The 22456-nt window shown below is 39.2% G+C and overlaps 2 protein-coding genes and 1 non-coding gene across 4 annotated transcripts in view; 2 read left to right on the top strand and 1 right to left on the bottom strand.

The window, feature by feature from the left end:
- Nucleotides 1-22456, bottom strand: part of GPT2 (glutamic--pyruvic transaminase 2) — a 690974-nt gene that overhangs the window by 145239 nt on the left and 523279 nt on the right. The window lies entirely within an intron of this gene.
- The window catches only part of C14H16orf87 (chromosome 14 C16orf87 homolog), a 61356-nt gene that overhangs the window by 23195 nt on the left and 15705 nt on the right, over nt 1-22456 (top strand). Inside the window, exon 3 of one of the 2 annotated variants that reach the window (XM_049786268.1) lies at nt 15204-15386. The exons of the other annotated variant lie outside the window; for it this stretch is intronic. Coding sequence (XP_049642225.1) covers nt 15204-15386 — 183 coding nt within the window. The remainder of the gene's footprint in view (nt 1-15203; nt 15387-22456) is intronic. 2 annotated transcript variants of the gene reach the window in all.
- On the top strand, nt 20235-20341 carry LOC126029022 (U6 spliceosomal RNA). The gene has a single exon (XR_007502683.1). It is a non-coding gene; the product is annotated as a U6 spliceosomal RNA (small nuclear RNA).

Raw genomic sequence — 22456 nt, 5'->3', positions numbered from 1 at the left:
TGGTTTTTGGGCCACACCCGGTGACGCTCAGGGGTTACTCCTGGCTATGCGCTCAGAAGTTGCTCCTGGCTTGGGGGACCATATGGGACGCCGGGGGATCGAACCGCGGTCCGTCTCCTAGGCTAGCGCAGGTAAGGCAGGCACCTTACCTCGAGCGCCACCGCCCGGCCCCAGAGTATAGTTTTTTAAATGTACAGTTTTTTAAGTGATTATTGTCAGTTGGATCTAGAACATTTTGGATTTAATTAGTCAAGAATTTATGGAAGAAACAAAAAATTGATTAAACATTTTTTAGAAAGATCAACTTCATTAATAATCATGGTTACACAATTGAAAAAATTGAAATGACCTTTTATGGCTAAGCTATTGAGCCATTTTCTGGGCCTAAGTGCTTTTTTTTATTTATTTAAATTTTTGGGTTTTGAGCCACACCCAGCGGTGCTCAGGAGTTACTCCTTGCTCTGTGCTCGGAAGTCGTTCCTGGCAGGCTTGGAGGACCATATGGGATGCTGGAGATTGAACCCAGTCCAACCTCGGTAGTCTGCATGCAAGGCAAATGCCCTACTGCTATGCTATCACTCTGGCCCCTCTAAGTGTGTTTTTTGAGCACGTTAGCATGATGATTGTTTTACTAGCAGTGGTAATAAAAATTGATACAGGTCTTTTGAAGAGCAGTCAGATAATTATTAAATTTATAGGGGGTAGGGTGGGTTTGGACTGTACCTGGTGATGCTCAGAGCTTATCTCTGGCCTGAGTGAAATAAAAATTACAAAGTATAAAATAAAAATTTAAGGGATTGGGGTACATATTTCTTACAGTATCCAGGGTACATGTTTGAACTCTGATACACCATTTGTCTTCCTCCCCCCCCCCCCACCATATGATATAGCCTGGAGGTTCTTTTGAGGGCATGTTGCTAGGATTGTTCCCAGTCATATTTGAACATAATAGGGGCCGTTTTCATGGCCAAGAGCATCACTGACACAAGCACTGAATGATCAGGCTAACCAAGTATCTTTGGGTTCAGTCCCTGAACCCCTAGAGTATTGCTTGGGGACTTCCATAGCACATACACAAAAACCTAAATTTTTCTATTTTAGTGATTTGAAATTTCATTTAACATATGAAACATAGAATACTAGAACCATACATCTTTAAGTAAAAATTTTCAACTAAAGTATTTTCACAAGTCATCAGGAGAAGGACAAATACTGAATTACCATCTATCTGTGGTATGCAGAGAAATAGGTAATAGAAAATATTGAATGATATCAATTTCTTGGTCTTAGATTAACTAAATTCAGATCAAGAAGTTAGTATCTGGAGAGGAAGTGGTAAGGAAGAGATAAGGAAGAATTTCAAACTTGAAGTAACATAGGACCAAGTACCTTGCTGATGTTGAGGTGCAGGAACTTTGTATGTCAAAACAATAAATGTTAACACTATTGTAACCATGTTACCTAAACTATAAAATAATTTTTCAAAAACAACTAATTTTCGTTCAAAGAAAGATGTGGAACAAAACTCTACAACTCTCAGCAACACTGCATCCCCACACCTCTCATTGAATTGCTAGCCTGATTGTTAGAGAATCATTTGGTGGTTGCTGTGGTTTCCTGAGCACCACTTGGAAAGCAAAAATATTCCCAAAAGATAAAGCAGACTGGTGTGACTATATAAGAAATTAAGTAAGATGTTATTCACAATAAACTAAGCCTAAACTCAGTTATTTGCATAGAACAGATGCACCCAGGAGAATCTACCCTCTGATGCAATAGAAAGAAAGAAGCTAAGTCTAATTAGCATAATGTTCAAATCTTACCAATATTTCTTTCTTCATTTTTGAAAAACTTAAAGGATTATTAATTATTTTATAGATATGTTTTTCATTGTTCTAAAAACAAGTTACCAAAGCTATCTCACATTATCTCTCTCTTTTTTTGGGGGGGGGAGGGGTCACACCTGGCAGCATTAGGAGTCACTCCTGGCTCTATGCTCAGAAATCGCTCCTGGCAGGCATGGGGGTCCATATGGGATGCCGGGATTTGAACCACTGTCCATCCTGAATCAGCTGCATGCAAGGCAAACACCCTACCACTGTGCTATTGCTCTGGCCCCACGTTATTTCTTTTTTTTTGTTTTGTTTTTTTGTTTTTTTGTTTTTTTGAGCCACACCCGGTGATGCTTAGGGGTTACTCCTGGCTATGCCTATGCGCTCCTGGCTTGGGGGACCATATGGGACTCGGGGGGATCGAACTGCGGTCCGTCCAAGGCAGGCAAGGCAGACACCTTACCTCTAGCGCCACCACCCGGCCCCACGTTATTTCTTTTTCTTTTTTTTTTTTTTTTTTTTTTGGTTTTTTTGGGCCACACCCGTTTGACGCTCAGGGGTTACTCCTGGCTATGTGCTCAGAAGTCGCCCCTGGCTTGGGGGGACCATATGGGATGCCGGGGGATCGAACCGCGGTCCTTCCTTGGCTAGCGCTTGCAAGGCAGACACCTTACCTCCAGCGCCACCTACCCGGCCCCCGTTATTTCATTTTTAAGTGTAAATGCTTTTTTAAAAAAATGGTAAAAATTGGGGCCAGAGTGATAGCACAGCAGGTAGGGTGTCTGCTTTGCATGCAGCCAACCTGGGTTTAATCCCCAGCATTCTATTACCGTAGGTCCCCCAAGCCTGCCATTAGTAATTTCTGAGCACAGAGCTAGGAGGCACATGTGATCATCACTGGTTTGGCCCAGAAAACAAAAACAAATTGGTGGAAGCATTTTGTTGCCTATTTTTTAGTACAATAAAAAAATACTCTATGTATATGGGAAGTTTTGATATCTTGGGTGTTTAACTTTCCAGAGATGGTATGGTTTTTTATATTTTGTTATGTAAGGCACATTAAATGGCAATTAGGAATCACAATTGTGCACTTAATATGTCTTGAACATTATTTCTGTTGCTGTGCTGGTGTCTCACAGAATTGTTTTCCAAAGAAAAGCACTCTTAGGGCCAGAGCGATGGCGCAGTGGTAGGGTGGGCATTTTCCTTACACGCAGCTGACCCAGGACAGAACGCGGTTTGATCCCCCGGCATCCCAGATGGTCCCCCAAGCTAGGAGCAATTTCTCAGCACGTAGCCAGGAGTAACCCCTGAGTGTCATTGGGTGTGGCCCAAAAACTAAAGCAAAAGAAAAAGAAAAGTACTCCTTGATCTTGGTACACTGCCAGAATTTTGAAGACATGTAAATCATACGTCAAATAGGGTGTTTGCCTTGCATGAGCCAACCTGGGCTCAATCCTCAGCACCTCATATTATACCGATCACTGCCAGGAGTAATCCCTGAGTGTAGAGTCAGGAGTAAGCTCTGAAAATAGCCAGGTGTTACCCAAAACTATCCCCCCAAATTAAAAAGAACTTTGAGGATCGGATAGTCTTTGGGCCGGTCAGACCTGTTTTTATAATTTGTTACTGTGTTCTGAAAAAATGAAAATTTGGGTAGTGTTTATGATACTAGATTTAAATTGGGGGCCAAAGAGATAGCACAACTGTAGGGCATTTGCCTTGCACACAGCTGATCTAGGACAGATGGTGATTTGAATCCCGGCATTCCATATCCTTTGCCTGCCAGGAGTGATTTCTGAGCATAGAGCCAGGAGTAACCCCTGAGAACCGCCGGGTGTGACCCCCCAAAACCAAACAACAACAACAACAAAAAGAAACAAAAACAAAAGATTTAAATTGGTAGAATTTAATGATGTAACATTTGAGAGTGTGTACTTCATATGTAGTTTTTTTTTTGTTTTTTGTTTTTTTTTTTGGTTTTTGGGCCACACCCGGCGGTGCTCAGGGGTTACTCCTGGCTGTCTGCTCAGAAATAGCTCCTGGCAGGCACGGGGGACCATATGGGACACCGGGATTCGAACCAACCACCTTTGGTCCTGGATTGGCTGCTTGCAAGGCAAAAACTGCTGTGCTATCTCTTTGGGCCCCTTCATATGTAGTTAAGGAAAAATTGACTTTAAATTTTAAGTTGGGTGACTGGAGCGATGGCACAGTGGTAGGGCATTTGCTTTGCACACAGCTGATCCAGGAGGGACTGCGGCTCAATCTCCTATATGGTCCCCCAAGCCAGGAGCAATTTCTGAGTACATAGCCAGTAGTAACCCCTGAGTGTCACCAGGTGTGGCCCAGAAAATCAAAAAAAAATTTTTTTTTAAGCTGGTTTTTATTTTTGCTTTGTTTTTTGGGCCATATTTGGCAGTACTCAGGGATCACTGTGGGTGGGATTTGAGGGTCCATATGCAGTACAGGGATTGAACCCACGTTGACCATGTGCAAGGCAAGTGCCCTACTCTCTATACTCTGAACTCATACCTTTTAACTTTAGAAAGATCACAACTAATTTTTTTTTTTGTTTTTCAGTATCTTCATTTAGACTTGTTTACATTGGGCCAGAGTGATAGCACAGCGGTAGGGCTTGCATGCGGCAGATCCAAGATGGACCTGGTTCGATCCCCGGACGAACCTGGCTTATTCCCCAGTGTCCCATATGGTCCCCCTAGCAGGAGCAATTTCTGAGCCCATAGCTAGGAGCAACCGCTGAACATCACCAGGTGTGGCAAAAAAAAACAAAAACAAAAACAAAAAACAAAAAAACCAATTAAAAAAAAAAAGAATGGTTTACATTGCCAAGAGATAGCTCAAAGGGCTGGAGTACATGCTTTGCATGCATAGTAGTGGAAGCCTCATGCCCCAATTCCGGGGGTATTGGAGAATGCAGGTCTGGAAGCAATGCTGACACAGGAAATAATCCATACAAGGTCAAGGAAATCAAACAGATTCAGGAACTTTCACCACAAGCTATCTGCAAGCAGGCAAGGGGTAACGGCAGGCAGGCAGAACAGCAGGCTATCTGTTGGACTGAAACTGCAAGAAGCCTCTCTTTCCTGAAGTCTTTATTTTGAAGAGTAGAATTACCCCCCTAGGTGGAGAAACCAGTAGGGAGGGATAGGGGGTCAATCCAGAGGTAATTTCCCCCCACCCCCGGGAGGGACAAACACAATGCAAAGAAGAATTATCCTGAATAAAGTAAAAACTGGTTATTCCAACAGTAGTCCTGGAACAGTTTTAACTAAGGACCCAAAAGATTAAAACAAGAACAAAAAGAATTATAAGTTGAGATAGCTGTGTATTATTTCTCAAAATAATCAGTGAAATCCTATAACTTTCAGTCACCAAAAGACAAAACCAAAATACTCAGTGTTTTGCATGTGTGCAAAGGACCTTAGTGCAATTTATTTATGATTTGACATTATTCCAAATGAACTGCGTATATATAGTTTATTATATTATTTTTGGGATTGAGTTTGTTGAGATGTGTGGGTGTGGGGTGGTTTGGAAGCACACCAGCAGTATTCTGGGATTACTCCTAGATTGGTGCTGGGGTGTCATTCCTGTTGCTGCTCTTGGACTATGATGCGCCAAGAATTGAATCCAGGCCTCCCACATGCAGTCACTCTAGTTCTTTCAGCTTTCTCTGGCCCTGGCAATAATTTAAAACAAATAAACAACACCCCTCCCCCCACCAACCTAAATTGTGTTGGGCAGTGAATATGGTCCAAGTAATAGAGAGGCCCTGAATTCCATATTTGGGTATAACCTTGGTGACTACAGTCAAGTGTTGGTCCTGCTGGCCACTGATCATGAAAATGAAAAGCATTGCTAGGAGTGATCCTTAGTGCCACGCTTCCTGCCTCCAGCACTTCAAGTGCGCCCCTCAGATATAAAAAAAAATAAAACAAAAAGTCTTATTCTTACGAGATTTAATTTCTAAGTAAATGGTTGACCAGATTTTTTTTAAGTTTAAAATTGTCAATTTGAAGAAATAGATATGAGATTCTATATTTTCTGATTCTGTTTATAGATGCACTATGGACCACATCCTGAGCACTGTAGTAGGGATTACCTTTTCAAAAAAATTTTTGATCACTTTCAAATTGCTATAGTTTATTCAAATATTTGGTCTGCCACTATTGAGAAAAGCAGGGTTTTTGTTTATCAGTGAAAACAAAATCAGTTCCAGATCTTAAAATTTGGTTTTCCATATGGGTATTCCATTGAATAGTTGTATTAAGAGTACTGTTTTACATTTGCTAATTATGAATATGCCTTTTATTTTTTAGTAAAGAAGAGACTCAAGGGAGAGGAAGAAACTCATTTTATGTGAAGTATAGTGGCTAGTGTTATGAGATGGGATTGGCAAGAAAGGTCAAGGTGAGAGAGGTCAATGAATGTCAGGTCTTTTAAAAATTGGGTTAAGAGCTGTGCCACACACAGCAGTATTCAGTGTCTATTCGTGGCTCTGCTCCAGGGTCACTTCAGGCAACAATTGGTGGTATATGTAGTACCAGGGAACCAGGACTAGCCACTCTCAAGTCATTTTACCCCTTATACTATCTCGCCAGCCTCAGATTTCATGGAATTACTTAATGAAGAAAAGAGGAGATATGTACATTACATATATAGGCTGCTTTATAGGGACTGTTTTTGATTTGGATAATGCCCACAGAAATGGAGAATAATGAAGAAATTGTGAATATATTTTACAAGGGCTATTATTGTTTCTTCAGTGCAAGTGGAGCCCAGGCTCCAAAATGAGAATCTGGTGAGATGCAGGTCTGGAAGCAAACATTGCCTCAGGAAATAATCCACACAGTGAAAAGGTACAAGAACAGGTTCAGGAAATCCAGCACTCAAGCAAGGAATCCCACCACACAAACCTGCTAACAGGGAAAGCAGCTTAGTGGAGGAAGACCAAAGAATGAGCATAGAAAAGCAGGAAACCGGGCAGGGAGCAGAGCAGCAGCCTTTTATGTCCTTTTTTGTGCCCAAATATGTAACAGGAATCAGGCTCTCAATGTCAACTTATTATCCCAGTTACCTTTTGATGTCACAGTTTGTTTCCAGCCCACATTTTTTTAACAATCTGTTGGTTCTGAGGGAAGGTTTATACTCTTATCATGCATTTGTGTCTGAGTTTTTTTTATTTGTGAGAATCCTGCTTCTGACAAGGTGTAGTGGCAGGGTTGCCATTTGTAGCAGCATAAGCATATTCTTTAACTTGAATAATGAATCCATTATCTGTTTGTCCTCAAATAGGTGAAGTATTTGTTTTTATACCTGAACATCTTTTTTTGTTTGTTTGTTGATTTGCTTTGGTTTTTGGTCATATCCAACAGTGCTTGGGTTACTCCTGGTACTGTGCTCGGAAATCACTCCTGGCAGGCTAGGAGACCATGTGGGAATCAAACAGGTCCATCCAGGGTTGCCTGCATGCAAGGCAAATGCCCTACCACTGTGCTATCACTCTGACCCCTACACATCTTTTTTTAAAGTTTTTTTCTGCCGCTGTATAGAGCTCTCATTGGAGTAAATTTAAGAAGTTTAGTGAAGATAATGTTAAGAATAAAATGTCTTTGGGTGGCATGCCTCTTTTTCTATGTTTTAATAGTGAAGTTTTGAGAGTTTGGTGAGCTCTTTCAACTATGGCTTGGCTTGCAGATTATATGGAATGCCAGTGATGTGTTTGATTTGACCAATTTCATATAAAATGATTGAAAGTTTTACTGGTGTAGGCTGGGCCATTGTCTGTCTTTGTGAATTGGGAGAACCCCCATAGAAGAAAAGAACTGAAGCATGAGGAGTAAACTGCTTTAGCTCGTTCTGAAGTCATTGGAACTCCCCATATAAAATGGGAATATCTACCACCACATGAAGATAGAGTGTCTTTGGAAAAAAGTCAACACGTTTAATATCCATTTGCCATTATTTGTTAGACTGTAAATCTCTGGGACTGGCTCCAGATACATGTGTTCTTTTATTCAAGATTGTGCAAATTGTACATGTATTGACTATTTGTCTTGCTTCCCTGGAATATGATAGTTGACATGCAAATGAAGAGCATTTGTACAATTGTATGAAGTGCTGCATGTTCTTCTGCAGGTGACTTAAATATTGGCATGGCCAGATAATCAGCAGTTTCATTCCCCAAAGACCTGGGAGGCCAGAGTGGGCTCTTATGTGAATGATAAAAATTGACTCAGAACATTTTTGCAGGAGGGCTTTTAATTGCAGCAAATATTGAGCAACCTGGATTGAGCATTTAAAGAAGCAGTTATTATGCTTGGGAACAATCCTACTACATAAGCTGATTTGCTTACTAAATTCCACAGCTCTGAAACATGAAATTTAAACATGACTAATTAAAGTAGCAAGTTCTACTTGCTGAGCAGATTTGTACTTAGTAGGCACTGTTGTGGTCAGCAAAGGGGCAGTAATAATGCCTTTTCCTGATGACAACCTGTCAGTGTAAAACACGGGGGTGTCAGCTATACGGGAGGAATAGATAATAGATGAGACCACAAAATATGTCCTCTTAATGAAGACCCAAGCCTTTCCAGTAGGAAAATGGAAGGAAACTTCTTAAAAATCAGGTAGTGCTCGTTAAAGGGGCTCACTGAGGGATAATATACATTCTATTTCCTTTTCTTGAATTGGCAGCACTATTATTTCAGGATCAAAACCAAACAAGGAAATTGTTCTGAGCCTTGCCCTGATGATAAGAGCAGAGATCAATTCCAAATAGGACACAAACATGCGAGGTTGCTTGTTGTGTAAGTAAACCCATTCTAGAGGTCCAGATAGCTGAGCAATAGTAGCTGTAGAGGATTGAGTGGTTGCAAAAATTAAAAGCCACATCTTCTCTCCAGGCATGAACCTGGAAAATAGGACTTTTTTAGATGGTTCATGAAAAATATCTAATTCCTGTTCAGTCTTTTAAGTTAAATACCTCAGGCTATTTAAGTCTGGATTTCTTTACAAAGTACTAAGTAATCTGCTGAATTCTGAGTTTGGAATCCCAAGGGAGGCACAGGTCCAATTTATATCTGTAAGAGCTTTTGAAAGTCATTAAGAGTTTTTAGATTTTTCTAATAAACAGAAATCTTTTGGGGATGCACTGAAATATGTTCCAATACAAAGCTCAAGTATTGAAGTGGAGGTAGTCTGGGTTTTTTCTGTGGCTATTGTTAAACAGCACCCTGCAAGCAACAGATGACAAATTCATAAGAACATTGCAATCCCTTGTGAGTCTGAGCCAACAGATGCCATCCATGTAAGTCACTAAATATACCTGGGGAAACGTTTTATGAGCTGGATGTAAAAGCACATTAACAGAATATTGACACATGGTGGGTGAATTTGCCATGCCCTGAGGCAAAACAGTCCATGAAAATCGCTACATAGGGGCCCTGTTATTAAGTGAAGGAGCTGAAAGGCAAATATTTTTCTGTTCTGGATATATAGAAATATCCTGTCTGCCTATGTTTCTGAATCCCTGAAGGTCTCCTCAGAGGCCTAGGGAGTGCACCCCCAAAAAACTGCATTTTGAAGCTGCCCAGTGAATAAATTCTGGCTGTGGGGTTCGCTGTCCAATAAGCTGAGCTCTCTGGCCTGTGGAGGCTCCACCCTGCTGTGCCTTTGTTCACTCTGAGGACTTCAAGGGAAACTTCTCCTGCGCCTGTCTGCCTGTGTTTCTGAATCCCTGAAGGTCTCCTCAGAGGCCTAGGGAGTGCACCCCAAAAAAACTGTCAACTAGAGGCAGCAAAAGAGCGGCCGCGCACTCTTTCTAACCAATGAACCCCACCACAACATGCAGGAAAAACCACACTACAAGCGTGACAATGGGGAAACCTCGCAGGCAAACACCATGTACAGAGAATGAAGACAAAAGCTCAGATGACCTAATAAATTCCAATCACCTGATTAACCTCTTGGATAAGGAACTTAAAATAGCAATATGGAAGATGTTTGAAGAACTCAAAGAAAGCATAGATCGATCTGAACAGAACACAAAGACAGAAATCAGAAAACTCCAAACTGAAATAACATCTGAAAAACATGGTAGCTCAACTGAAAACCTCAATGGATGGCCTCGCCAGCAGGGTATCAGCAGCTGAGGAGAGAATCAGAGTACTGGAAGATGTGATGCAGAAAAACTCAACACAACAGAAGAAATTGGAAAAGAACCTTAAGACAAATGAACAGGCAATGGAAAAAGTACTCAAGGAATGTGAACAGATGAAAATAGAAGTCTTTGATAAACTCAACAGAAACAACATAATCATTGGCGTCCCAGAGACTCAGATAGGAGATCTCCAGGAAGAATCAACTGTCAAAGACATCATCAAAGAGATACTCCCAGAGTTAAAGACTACATGCAATCAAATCCTGCATGCCCGAAGAGTACCAGCTAAAAGAGACCCAAAGAAAAACATCCCAAGACACATCCTTGTTACAATGACAAATCCCACAGATAGAGATAGAATACTGAAAGCAGCAAGATCAAAAAGGGAAATTACATTCAAAGGAGCATCCCTAAGACTTACAGCAGACATGTCACAAGAAACTCTCAAGGCCAGAAGACAGTGGTGGGATATTGTGACAAGACTGAATGAAATGAATGCCTCACGTTCAGGTTTGAAGGAAGAATACATAGCTTCATGGATATATAGAAATATTATAAAAAACAGTCCTTTAAGTCAATTACTATCACAGGCCAGTCTTTTCAAATGGCTACCAGTGAAAGTAAGCCATTCTGCATCTTGTCCATCAAAACCATCTGAGAATTTACAGACCTTAAGTCAGTTAAAATCTCCAGCTACATTATGGTTTCTTATTAGTACTGGAGAATTCCAATTAGGAAAAGAAGTTTCAATGTGTCCCAGCCTTAACTGTTCATCGACTAAGTTTCTAAGTGCCTCTAATTTTGTGTTGTGGATGGGCAACTGGGGGATCCAGATTGAAATATCCTATTACGATTCAGTGGGAATGGGTTCTAGGTGCTTTAACCCAGTGGCTCAATGGAAAAAGCGAAACTTCTGAATTTACATACTGGGAGGTGTTTTGGAGAGGGATGTGATATTCTGCTCCCTGTTGTTTATGCAAATCACATTTCCATAGGTTCAAAGAAACTATGGAGCTACCATAAGATATGAATATCACCTGATGATTTTTCAGTCCAGTGCACTTCAAATACCTAGAGCTCCAGTGAATGGTATTTGGAGGCAAGACCTCTCCTATCCTTTTCTAATTGTTTTGGATTTCTCATAAATCATAGGCTCTTCTGTCTCCAAATCAAATATACCTTCAACTTTCCTGCCCTGATTTTCAAGAGTTAGCATTGGATTTTCCTCTTTAAGTTTAGCAGTAAAAGCTATAAGTGCAGAAACCCCTCAGGGTTAGTACTACCAGAGCCTCCTTCCCTAATGTGTTCTGGTTTTTCCAGTCATAACATAAGGAAGTAATAAAACTTGAGATTTATTTTCACTTTTCTTAAAGGTCTAGAATTCAGGGGTCCTCAAACTTTTTAAACAGGGGGCCAGTTCACTGTCCCTCAGACCATTGGAGGGTCTGACTCTAGTAAAAACAAAACTTATGAATGAATTATTATGCATACTGCATATATCTTATTTTGCAATGAAGAAACAAAACAGATACAAATACAATATGTGGCCCATGGGCCATAGTTTGAGGACCACTGGATTATGGGTAATGAAACAAGAACTATTATTTCCTCTACTTTGTCAGAATTATAATCTTCAGTTGAATTACTATTCCTTTGAGCATTAAACTGCTTTTTCCTCAAATCATCCCTATAGTCCCTTGAGGGAGTGTACCTTTTATGCCAGACCTAATATCATAAGGGCAGTGAGCTGGAAGGATGGTCAAGTCCTCCAGACGGGGCATATCTAAACCACAACTTCCTGAGGTGGCAGGCTTTAAAGAGCTCAAACTGTGGAGTTCTCTTGGTCTGGGTTGGGAAGCTGAATTATTGATATAAAGGTTCCCTGATGTTGAGGAGCCAGAGATTGGCCCTTAATCAGTTCCCCAAGACACGTTGATTAAGACTTGGTTTCGAGGGTGCGGGTCCTTGAGCAGGTTCAAAAAGAGGTTGTGAATTGTATTGTTTTTGTAAATGGCCCATATTGCCACACTTAAAGCATATGACCTGTCCTTGCAAGATAGGCTTCTGACCCCTACCTTGGTGCTTGGGAGACTTACTAGGTACCGAACAACAGTTACTTGCCCAATGAAATCCTTTGCCACACCTTGGACAAGGACCAGGTGGTTTCCTTGGGCAAAAGCTGTTGATGTTTATCTTAAACAGCATTGTCAAAGGCTAGTGTTTTTGTCAAGAGATTTTGAATTTTCGTATTTCTAAACTGCATTTTAATTGCCTCTGTCATTTTCCCTACAAATACTGCATATGGCTCCGTAACTCCCTGAATCATCTTTGTATAACTACCCTTGAACTCAGTATCTGAGTCTATCTTTTCCCAAGCCATCAATGCAAGTTCCATGAAAAGCTTTAAAAAATAGTACAGGGTAGTTTTGACTGCCTATTTACTTCTGTATACTGTCCTTCCCCTATCAGCATTTCATAAGATAATGTGACTCCTGCAACCCTCCTTCCAGAGTGATCTAGACTATTAATTTTACTCTTAGAATTTTCCATTGTAAATATTGAGAAGCACTCGAACAGGTCTTTGCTTAAAGTGGTAAAGTCCTGCTGGGTCCAACACCCACCATCACTTCAGGTACCTTGCAAGGTACTCAACACAATATGGAGAAAGAGGACTATTAAGAAAGAGCATGCTTTCTTAAAACTACTGAGGTAATCCATATTTAAACCCTCATAGTTTGAAATTTGATTATTTTCCTGATGGGGAGAATTTGTTTCTGATACTGTGTTATTACTAATTTCCCTAAGAACTATCCCTTCTGGGGAGGCAGGTTCGTTATACACACACTAAAAGGCTGCAATGGAGGGTGGTGGGTGAGAATCCTACAGATTCCCCTTCTGATTGGGCCATTTGATATCATTTGACTTTATGTTTTTGATGGAAGTTTGGGTTTTATTATTGTTGAATTTTATTATTGAATTTTGTGATTTCCTTGAAAACGTTTGGTGTTGTCAGGTATAGGATATTTTCTCTCATTCAATAGGATCTTTTAATTTTAGTTGTTGTTTATTTGGCTGTGCAGAACCTGTTTAATTTAACAATACACTCTCATGTTACTAATTTTTATATTGACTGTGATATAGTTTTGATAGTATTTTTACTGATGCTGATATTGTCCCATAATGGTAGACCCACTTCAAGTTAGCTCTGAATCTTTTAACAAGGCCTTGGTTTTATTTGACAGTTTATTAAAATTTGGAATAATTAAATGATCTTTCCTTTATTGGCACATGTCTTCCTGAAACATGGTGTTATACTCCAAAGATATGATATTCAGAAATTACTGTTATTTTACTTAAAAGTAGATTTTATAATAATCATTAAGTATACTAATTTTAGTATGCTAATCTGCTCCCTTTAGTTCTTGAGATATAATTTTTTTTTGTTTGGTGTTTGGGTCACACCCAGCAGTGTTCAGGGGTCACTCCTGGCTCCACGCTCAGAAATCACTCCTGGCAGGCTCAGGGGACCATATGGAATGCTGGGATTCGAACCACTGACCTTCCGCACGCAAAGCAAACACCTTACATCCATGCTATCTCTCCAGCCCCTTGTGATATAAAAAAAATTTTTTTTTGGTTTTTGGGTCACACCTGGCAGTGCTCAGAGGTTACTCCTGGCTATCTGCTCAGAAATAGCTCCTGGCAGGCACGGGGGACCATATGGGACACCGGGATTCGAACCAACCACCTTAGGTCCTGGATCGGCTGCTTGCAAGGCAAACGCCTCTGTGCTATCTTTCCGGTCCCAAGATATAAGTTTTACTATCTTGTTTTGTCCTTTACTACTGTGATGTTAGGCTTTGGGGAAATTCTCTTCTTGCATTTGAGTTCAGGTACATATTTTAAAAAGGGTTGGTTTTTGTTTTTGTTTTTAACACTTAAGCAACATTTTGATTTGCTTGTGTTGATGCACTGAGAATTCAGTGTGGTTTCTGATCTTAATTACCACCATATTAACCAACTTTAATATTTCATTTAGTGGATTCACTTAGAATGTCAGAAATATTTTAGTTTTTATCTAAATTGAAAACTCACTTCTGGTGTTTTATACTTTAAATGGATGCTTTCTACTTTTATTGGTAATCTTATTGTATTTTTTTATTTTTAAGGTCATTTTTGTTTGAAATATTTTAATATATAATTAGATAAGGGGAGATAATTTTCTTTTTCTTTTTTTTCTTTTTATAATTCATAGGTCCTTCCTTCCTTCCTTCCTTCCTTCCTTCCTTCCTTCCTTCCTTCTTTCCTTCCTTCTTCCTTCCTTCCTTCCTTCCTCACCTTTCATGTCATGAATTCATAAGGAATGGGTTCTGGCAGCTCAGGTTCCTTTGCATTGGTTCTCACAAAGTGTTGAGGGTAGCACTTCAACTAAATCCATGTCTCTTTCTCTTTGGCTTCCTTCTTTTTCTGATTATTTTTCTTCACCTGCTTCATGAAGCTGTCTCGACTTTTAGAGTGCTTAATATGCTCAAAACTAAGATTAATTTTCTTGGCAAGAATCTTGCCCTTGTTTGCTTACAATAATGCCAGCAGTATGGTGGATAACATTGTAGACTCAGTTTTTCCACCAATGGTAACATTTGTGGGCATTACTTTTTTGAACAGTGCCCATTTCCTTTAAGTCAACAATATCACCTTTCCTGTAAATTAGCATGTATGTGGCCAAAGAAACAACTCCATGTTTTCTACAAGGTCTAGGAAACATAATAGTGCTCCCCGCTTTTTTCTCTTTGTGTTGGTCATGACTGAGATTTACTGTAAAAAACAAAAACAAAACAAAACAAAACAAAAAAAAAAACCTCTGGAAGATGGCGGTTCCAGACAAAAAGCATCATTTTCTTTTTCGAACTTCAGCATTTTTAGCTTAGTAGTGAGGGAGAAAGATCACTGTGAAGTTATTTTGAACTTGTAGAGACTGAAATCAGAGGTCCCAAATAAAGTTGACTTCTGTTTTAAGTGTTGATTGATGTAAATTTTATTTCTATTGAACTTTTTCTTTTTATACATGGCATGAGGGACATAGCAGATCCCAGTGCAATTTAGAAAGACAAAAAGAAATCAGTGAGAACTTGGGCAAACAGTTTGTGTTAAGCCCTTAAAAAATATATTTTTATTCATCCATACAGAAAACAAACATGAGGCGAAGAGGAGACGAACAGAGAGAGCTAGGCGAGAGAAGATAAATTCTACAGTTAATAAGGATTTAGAAAACAGAAAGAGGTCTCGAAGTAACAGCCATTCAGATCATATCAGACGAGGAAGAGGAAGACCTAAAAGTGCATCTGCCAAAAAACATGAGGAAGAAAGAGGTATGAATAAATCCAAGCAGTGTTTTCTCCCAATGTATTATATTTTTCTAAGATCTTAGGTAGTAGTAAAAGAGTGTTTTCTTTAAGGTAGACTGTTTTTAATTTAATAAAAACAGACTTAATTCTTTTTTAAGGGGCACACCTGGCAATGCTCAGGGCTATTTCTTGTTCTGTACTCAGAAATTACTCCTGGTAGATTTGGGACGCCAGAGATTGAAACCTGCCTAGTTGACTGTGTGCAAGGAAAATGTCCTACCCGTTATACTGTTTCTCTTGCACGAACTTAATTCTTAATGGAACACAAAAATTCTTATTTTTTACAGAGAAAAACTTGCCTTGTTGCAAATTGATGATAGTAAATTCAGAGAATAATTTGATAGATGACATCTTATAGAAGCTAGTTAGTGTGACTACACTAACATTTTTGAGGATAATTTAAGTTCTTTTAAAACTTATTATAAAAATTAATAAGTTTTTTATTGAAAGCTTTCTCAAGTGCAGAGATTAAGGTACTTGCTTTGCATGTGTCAGTGAACCTGGTCAAAATTATTGGCACCATATAAATCTTTCTGAGTATTGCCAAGACTGACCCAAATATAGAATAAGGAGTGGATCCTATATATTACCAGGCATGGCCCTTCCAAAAGAGAAATATTTTATTTATTTATTTATTTATTTATTTATTTATTTATTTATTTATTTATTTATTTATGGTAACACCCTTCAGTGATACTCCTGACTCTGTACTCAGGAACAATTACTCCTGGTGGTCTTGGGGCATGATCTAGACTGCCAGGGATTGAATCCCGTTTGGCCATGTGTAAGTCAAGCACCTTACCTCCTCTACTAATTCTCTAGCCTGCATGTAAGGCAAATGCCCAACCTGCTTTACTATACTCTGGCCCAAAAAAATAAATTATAAAAATAGTTTTAAATAAAAGGGAAAAAAAATACATGTTAAGTATAAATTTTTAAACTCTTCTTGGGTCACAATATATTTTTCCTTAGAGATTATGTTTCTTCTGGTAAGGAGAACTATGGTAAATTTCAAACTTTATACAAAGCATAGTATAATGAGGTCCCTTATGGTTCCTGAATAACTTTTTAAAATTACATTTTTTTAGGGCAGGAGGCAATAGTAAACATCAGGGGGCACTTTTGCCTTGCGCACAACCAATTTGAGGTCTATCCCTGGTATTCTATATGGTTCCCCCCCCAAAAAAAAAATCTTTATTTTTTTCTATTTGTCTTTATGCCTAGCGATTTACAATATTGTTAATAAGAGTTCTACTGTTTTATTATACTGTTAGTAGGTGTACAGTGATTCAACTCCTCACCAGTGTCAGCATCTGTCCACTGATCTTCCAAGGTCTCACCACTTCCTTAGCAAACTGTTTTCTTTTTTGGTTTGATTTGTTCTATCATATCTAGCAATGTTCAGGAGTTACTCCTGGCTCTATACTCAGGAATTACTTCTGACAGACTCTGGGGACCATATGAGATGCCAAGGATTGAACCTGGGTTGCTGTGTCCAAGGAAAGTTCTTTACAGCTGTGCTATACTATTGTGCTGTTTCCCATTTTTCTTGGATTGTGTTTGGGGGTCACACCCATTGTCACTCAGGCATCACTGCTTCACTCCTGGCAATACTTGGGAGGTTTGGAGGATTGTTTGGGGTGTTGAAGAGTGAACCCTGGTCAGCCACCTGCAGGGTAAACTCCATACCCATTATACTATCTCTCTCTCTTTTTTTTTCTTTTGGTTTGCCACACCCAGCAGTGCTCGGATTGCTCCCGGCAGTCACGGGGGACCATATGGGATGCCGGAATTTGAACCACTGTCCTTCCTAGATGGGCTGCAGACAAGGCAAACACCCCACCACTGTGCTATCTCTCCAGCCCCTCCATTATACTATACCTTTGCTCAGCAGACTCCTTTAGATTTGACATATAATACATATAATTTATTATATGGATTTGAGGCCATGCCAGGCAATGCTCAGGTTTATGCCTGACTCTGTACCTATGGGGTTTAGAGGACCATATGGGTGCTAGCGATTGAACCTGGGTCAGCCAAGTGCAAAACAAACACCCTGCCTACTATGCTATCTACCAGAAAAAACTTTTTAAAAAACTTCCTTTTAAAAAAGAAGTTTAGTACATGGAATCTATTATGCTGAGTGAAGTAAGTCAGAGGGAGAGAGAAAGATGCAGAATGGTTTCACTCATCTATGGGCTTTAAGAAAAATGAAAGACATTTTTAACAGTATCTCAGAGACAAGAGAGATGAGGGCTGGTAGGTGCAGCTCATGACATGAAGCTTATCACATAGAGTGATGAGTGCAGTTGGAGAGATGACTACGCTGAAAACTATCATAACAATGTGAATGAATGAGGGAAGTAGAAAGCCTGTCTCGAGTACAGGTGTAGGGGGGTGGGGAGGAGGGTGATCTGGGAAATTGGTGGTGGGAATGTTGCACTGGTGAAGGGGGGTGTTCTTTACATGACTGTAATCATACAACTATAATCATGTTTGTAATCACGATGTTTAAATAAAGATAATTATATATAAAAAAGGAAAAAAAAGAAGTTTAAACTTCTTTTTAAAAAACTTCTATTTAGGGGCCCGGAGAGATAGCACAGCGGCGTTTGCCTTGCAAGCAGCCGATCCAGGACCAAAGGTGGTTGGTTCGAATCCCGGTGTCCCATATGGTCCCCCGTGCCTGCCAGGAGCTATTTCTGAGCAGACAGCCAGGAGTAACCCCTGAGCACCGCCGGGTGTGGCCCAAAATCAAATATATATATATATATATATATATATATATATATATATATATATATATATATATATATATATAAATTATATATTTCATTTGAAGTAGAGAATAGAATATGGAGAATGGAGAAGGAATACTTCTGGTGAAGAATGAGAGATGATGAGAAAATGCAAAAACAATCTTTTAGTCTGGAAAATGAGGTCTCCATGGTTATCTTATGATATGCAGATTTGACTTTTATAACTCCAAAAGAAAAAAAGCCTTTCTTTGCTTGTAAATTTTTTTGTTATGTTTTGTTTTGTTTTTGGGCCACACCCGGTGTTTCTCAGGGGTTACTCCTGGCTGTCTGCTCAGAAATAGCTCCTGGCAGACATGGGAGACCATATGGGACACCGCCCTGCTTGTAAATTTTTAAGGTACTTCTAAGTTTATTGAGAAAAGTTTCAAGAAAGCTAATACTAAAGTAAGATATGCTTTCATTTTATTTGCTTTAGCACAGACAGGAAAATGCTCAGAGCAATTTTTGCAGCATAAAGTAGAATTCTTTAACAGGCAGATGTAGAGTTGCATATTTTTCTATAGAACCTGATCTTCAATATTTTAGGATTTGTGAGCCAACAGTATCTGTTCCTACTACTCTTTGTTTCTATAACTTAAAGTACCCAGGCAGTATGTAAATGAATAAGGAAAGCTATTTTCTACAAGACCTTACAGAGCAGGTGATAGACCTACAGGCTATATTTCCAAACTTTTGATGCAGACTGTTATATAAATATACAAATTATATAAATAAATACAATAGAAATATGAACTCTTAATAAGCCTTCGTTTTAAATGTAAGCTCTTACACTTCGGAAGCATTTGACTTTAGAAAAGTTACTTACTCAGAAATCTCTCCTCTCAATTTCAAAACAACAGATACATGATCATTGCTGCAGCACTAATGTGCTTAGCAGAATAATGTTAAGCACATAGTGTTAATACAGGGCCAGAGCGACAGCACTGCAGTAGGGAATTTGCTTTGTATACAGATGACCCAGGTTTGATCCCTGGCTTTTTATATGGCCACCTGAGCCTGCCAGGAGTGATTTCTGAGTGTAAAGCCAGGGGTAACTCCTGAGCGCTTGCTGGGTGTGGCCCAAAAACAGAACAAAACAAAACAAGAAAAGAGCTATATTAATAATATAATTCATGCTTAATGCTTAATGCCTTTTAAACGATTTTCTTTGACAGAGTTCAAATTCCTGAATTGCCACTTTATGTTGAAGGAATTCAGGCATTGAAATTATCAGGCACAGATGATCCTTATTTTTGGGGATTTAATCTCTTGAAAGTATATATAGTTTAGGGGCCGGGCGGTGGCGCTAAAGGTAAGGTGCCTGCCTTGCCTGCGCTAGCCTTGGACGGACCGCGGTTCGATCCCCCAGTGTCCCATATGGTCCCCCAAGCCAGGAGCAACTTCTGAGCACATAGCCAGGAGTAACCCCTGAGCATTACCGGGTGTGGCCCAAAAACCAAAAAAAAAAAAAAAAAAAAAAAAAGAAAGTATATATAGTTTCAAAGTGATTATTTGGATTTTCTGCAAAGCAAATTAGTAGAACCTTCTCATGGAACAGAATTAATAAAACAATACTGATAAAAAAAGAAAGTGTAAATTCTTGAAATGTCTCTTTCAGAAAATAAATTTAGTTGTTGCTTTATGTTGCTCTTAGTTTTAGTTGCTACTATTACAGAGCATTTGAAATTTTGGACTAAATTTTAATTATTCTTTTACAATTTACTTTATTTAAAGAATATGTATCACATAGTTGACATAATTGATACTAATACATTTTTTTCCAGATAAGTTAGAAGTAAGATTATTTAAAAAGAAAAATAAATATAACAACAAGAAATTTATGATAGTTATTGTATCTCTAATGAGGTCATTAAATCATTGTCAGAAGGTTTAGTAAGCACTAGCATGCTAGCTGACCATTCTGTTACTTCATTTGTTTCTGAACATTAGGTGACTTCAGCTACCCATTGGTGTATTCCTATGGAAATACAGTATATAAAAATTGGGAGTTGTCGTGCTTGCTTCAGCAGCACATATACTAAAATTGGAATGATATAGAGAAGATTAGCATGGCCCCTGCGCAAGGATGACATGCAAATTCGTGAAGCATTTCATATTTTTTCTTTATCTGCTTTTCCCCAAATGCAAGGTAGTCTCTTGCATCACTTTGTTCCTTTAATTACTTTATTTCATTTTTTAAATCTTTTTTTCTTTTTATATATATGTGAGAACATATATTTTTATTTCTATTTTTATCTTATTTAGGTGTATGACCTGTTTCTGTTTTCTTCTCTTTCCACCCTCAAATGCACCGGCAATATAATGTAGCACCATTTCTCCCTGCAAAGGCACACTAAAAAAAGGGAACTCTTACATATAAAAACAAGCTCTTATCTAATAGGGATAAGAACGCATACTTGTTTACAATACAGGGGCATCTCCCACCTTGAAAATATGTCACATGGACCCAACTTAGACCCCAGGTGATCAGACACCAACCATCCAGCCTTGAATCCTGGATCCCAGACATAGAAACGACACAGTTCTTCACAACAGCCACAGGAAACAAATCCCATCCTTAATACTGCTCAGACACCAACAAGTGCCAGCTCTAATATGATATCCTGACAGCGAGGAAAATGGGAACAAGTTGACCTAAGAGCAGGTTATCCTACCTCACCAGCTAACAATAAGACAAAATCAGAAGACTTGTCACCCTTTGGTCTGTCCAAATGCCAAGATTGCGATTTACAGATGGCTGGCTGATAGAACCATGACCGAACTGAATGTATCCTGGGACCAATAAAAAAGCCCTAGTCTAGGGCTTGAGTTACGACCTGCACAACAACCATGATCTCTAGTTCCAGTGGTCTGTCTGAGACAATTGCAGTGGAATGGGTCTTCTGGAAACATAATGAAAGACGCTATCTCAGGCCCCATCCTAGGATCAGCGCAAAGACCAAGACCACCAACCACAGAATACGGATTAAAATGACACTGAGGGAACAGAACTTCTAGAACCACAAAGAAAGACTTCATAATAAGTTCCATTCCTTGACCTGTGCAGATACTGAGATCTCTAGATACAGAGGTCTGATTTTATCACCCAGTACAGAGCAGAAGTCTTCCAAACACCACAAAAGCACCAAGGGTAGAGTAAATGAACCTGAAAGGAAGGAGTCTATAGTTAATCCCATGACAAAATACTTCAAGGGTGGAGAAACCCTGTATCTCTTAGGCCAAGGGAATTCCTTTTTGAATGACCCCAATATTTACTGTGCCTGTGCAGGAGGGAAGAGAAAAGGAAAAAAGAAAAAAGCACAAAACATTTTTTTAATTTATTTATCTAGTTTTTGTCGATTTCTTTGTTTTGGTGGGGTTTTTGAAGTTGTTGTCTTCATTTATATTTATTCTTTTTCTTTTCTTTTCTTCTTTTATGTGCTCTGCCATGTTTTTTATCTCAAGACCATGACTTTTATGTGATGCTTATCTTTATTGTTGGAGTGCTCACTAGATATTTCATTCAACACTTCTTTTTGTACTGTTGTGATGTTTTTCCCCTTCATCTCTCAAACCTAGGATGAGAGCCTCTAGAAGGACTCTGCCCATTTTCGGCGTATTTGGTTTTTTCCCCAGTTTATTACTTTTCTCTTCTTCAAACAAAACCACATAACTTGAACTATCTAGTCCCGCCCCCCAATTAGAGGGGGAAATAAGGGAGATACCAAGACTAAACAGGTGTAAAACCACTAAGTAGTAAGCTAGGCACAGAGGGGATCACTTATTCTAGCAGCCCCGGGGGTGAGGGAGGAGGATATGGGAAGGAGGACGGGAACAGAGGTGGAGGGAGGACAATTTGGTGATGGAAATTCCCCTGATTTTATGTTAATATGTACCTAAAATATTATTGTCAATGATATGTAAGCCACTATGATTAAAATAAAAATTATATTTAAAAAATTGGAGTTGTCAAAATATTTCCATGTGGTCCAGAATTTCAAGCCTATTGCTGATAACAGTTTTTTGTGGGGCGTGTTTTCAGCAGGTCTTCTTCAAGAAGAAGGAGGGTGGGGAAGTGGCAAGTGCCCCCACTTCTTGTCAAAAAAATCCTGGTGATATCATCCCAAATACTGACATCTAGAATTTTGGTCAGATTGGTGTCTCTGCAACGTTGAAATGTTAAACTCTGTTAGGGTTAGGGATGGAGTGATCTTTTTTAGCTACTTCCTGATAATA

The sequence above is a fragment of the Suncus etruscus genome, chromosome 14 (genome assembly GCF_024139225.1).
Source record: "Suncus etruscus isolate mSunEtr1 chromosome 14, mSunEtr1.pri.cur, whole genome shotgun sequence".
In the NCBI taxonomy this organism is placed as follows: Eukaryota; Metazoa; Chordata; class Mammalia; order Eulipotyphla; family Soricidae; genus Suncus; species Suncus etruscus.
The sequence above is the reverse complement of the archived record's forward strand: the minus strand, read 5'-3'. Positions and strand labels throughout refer to the sequence as shown.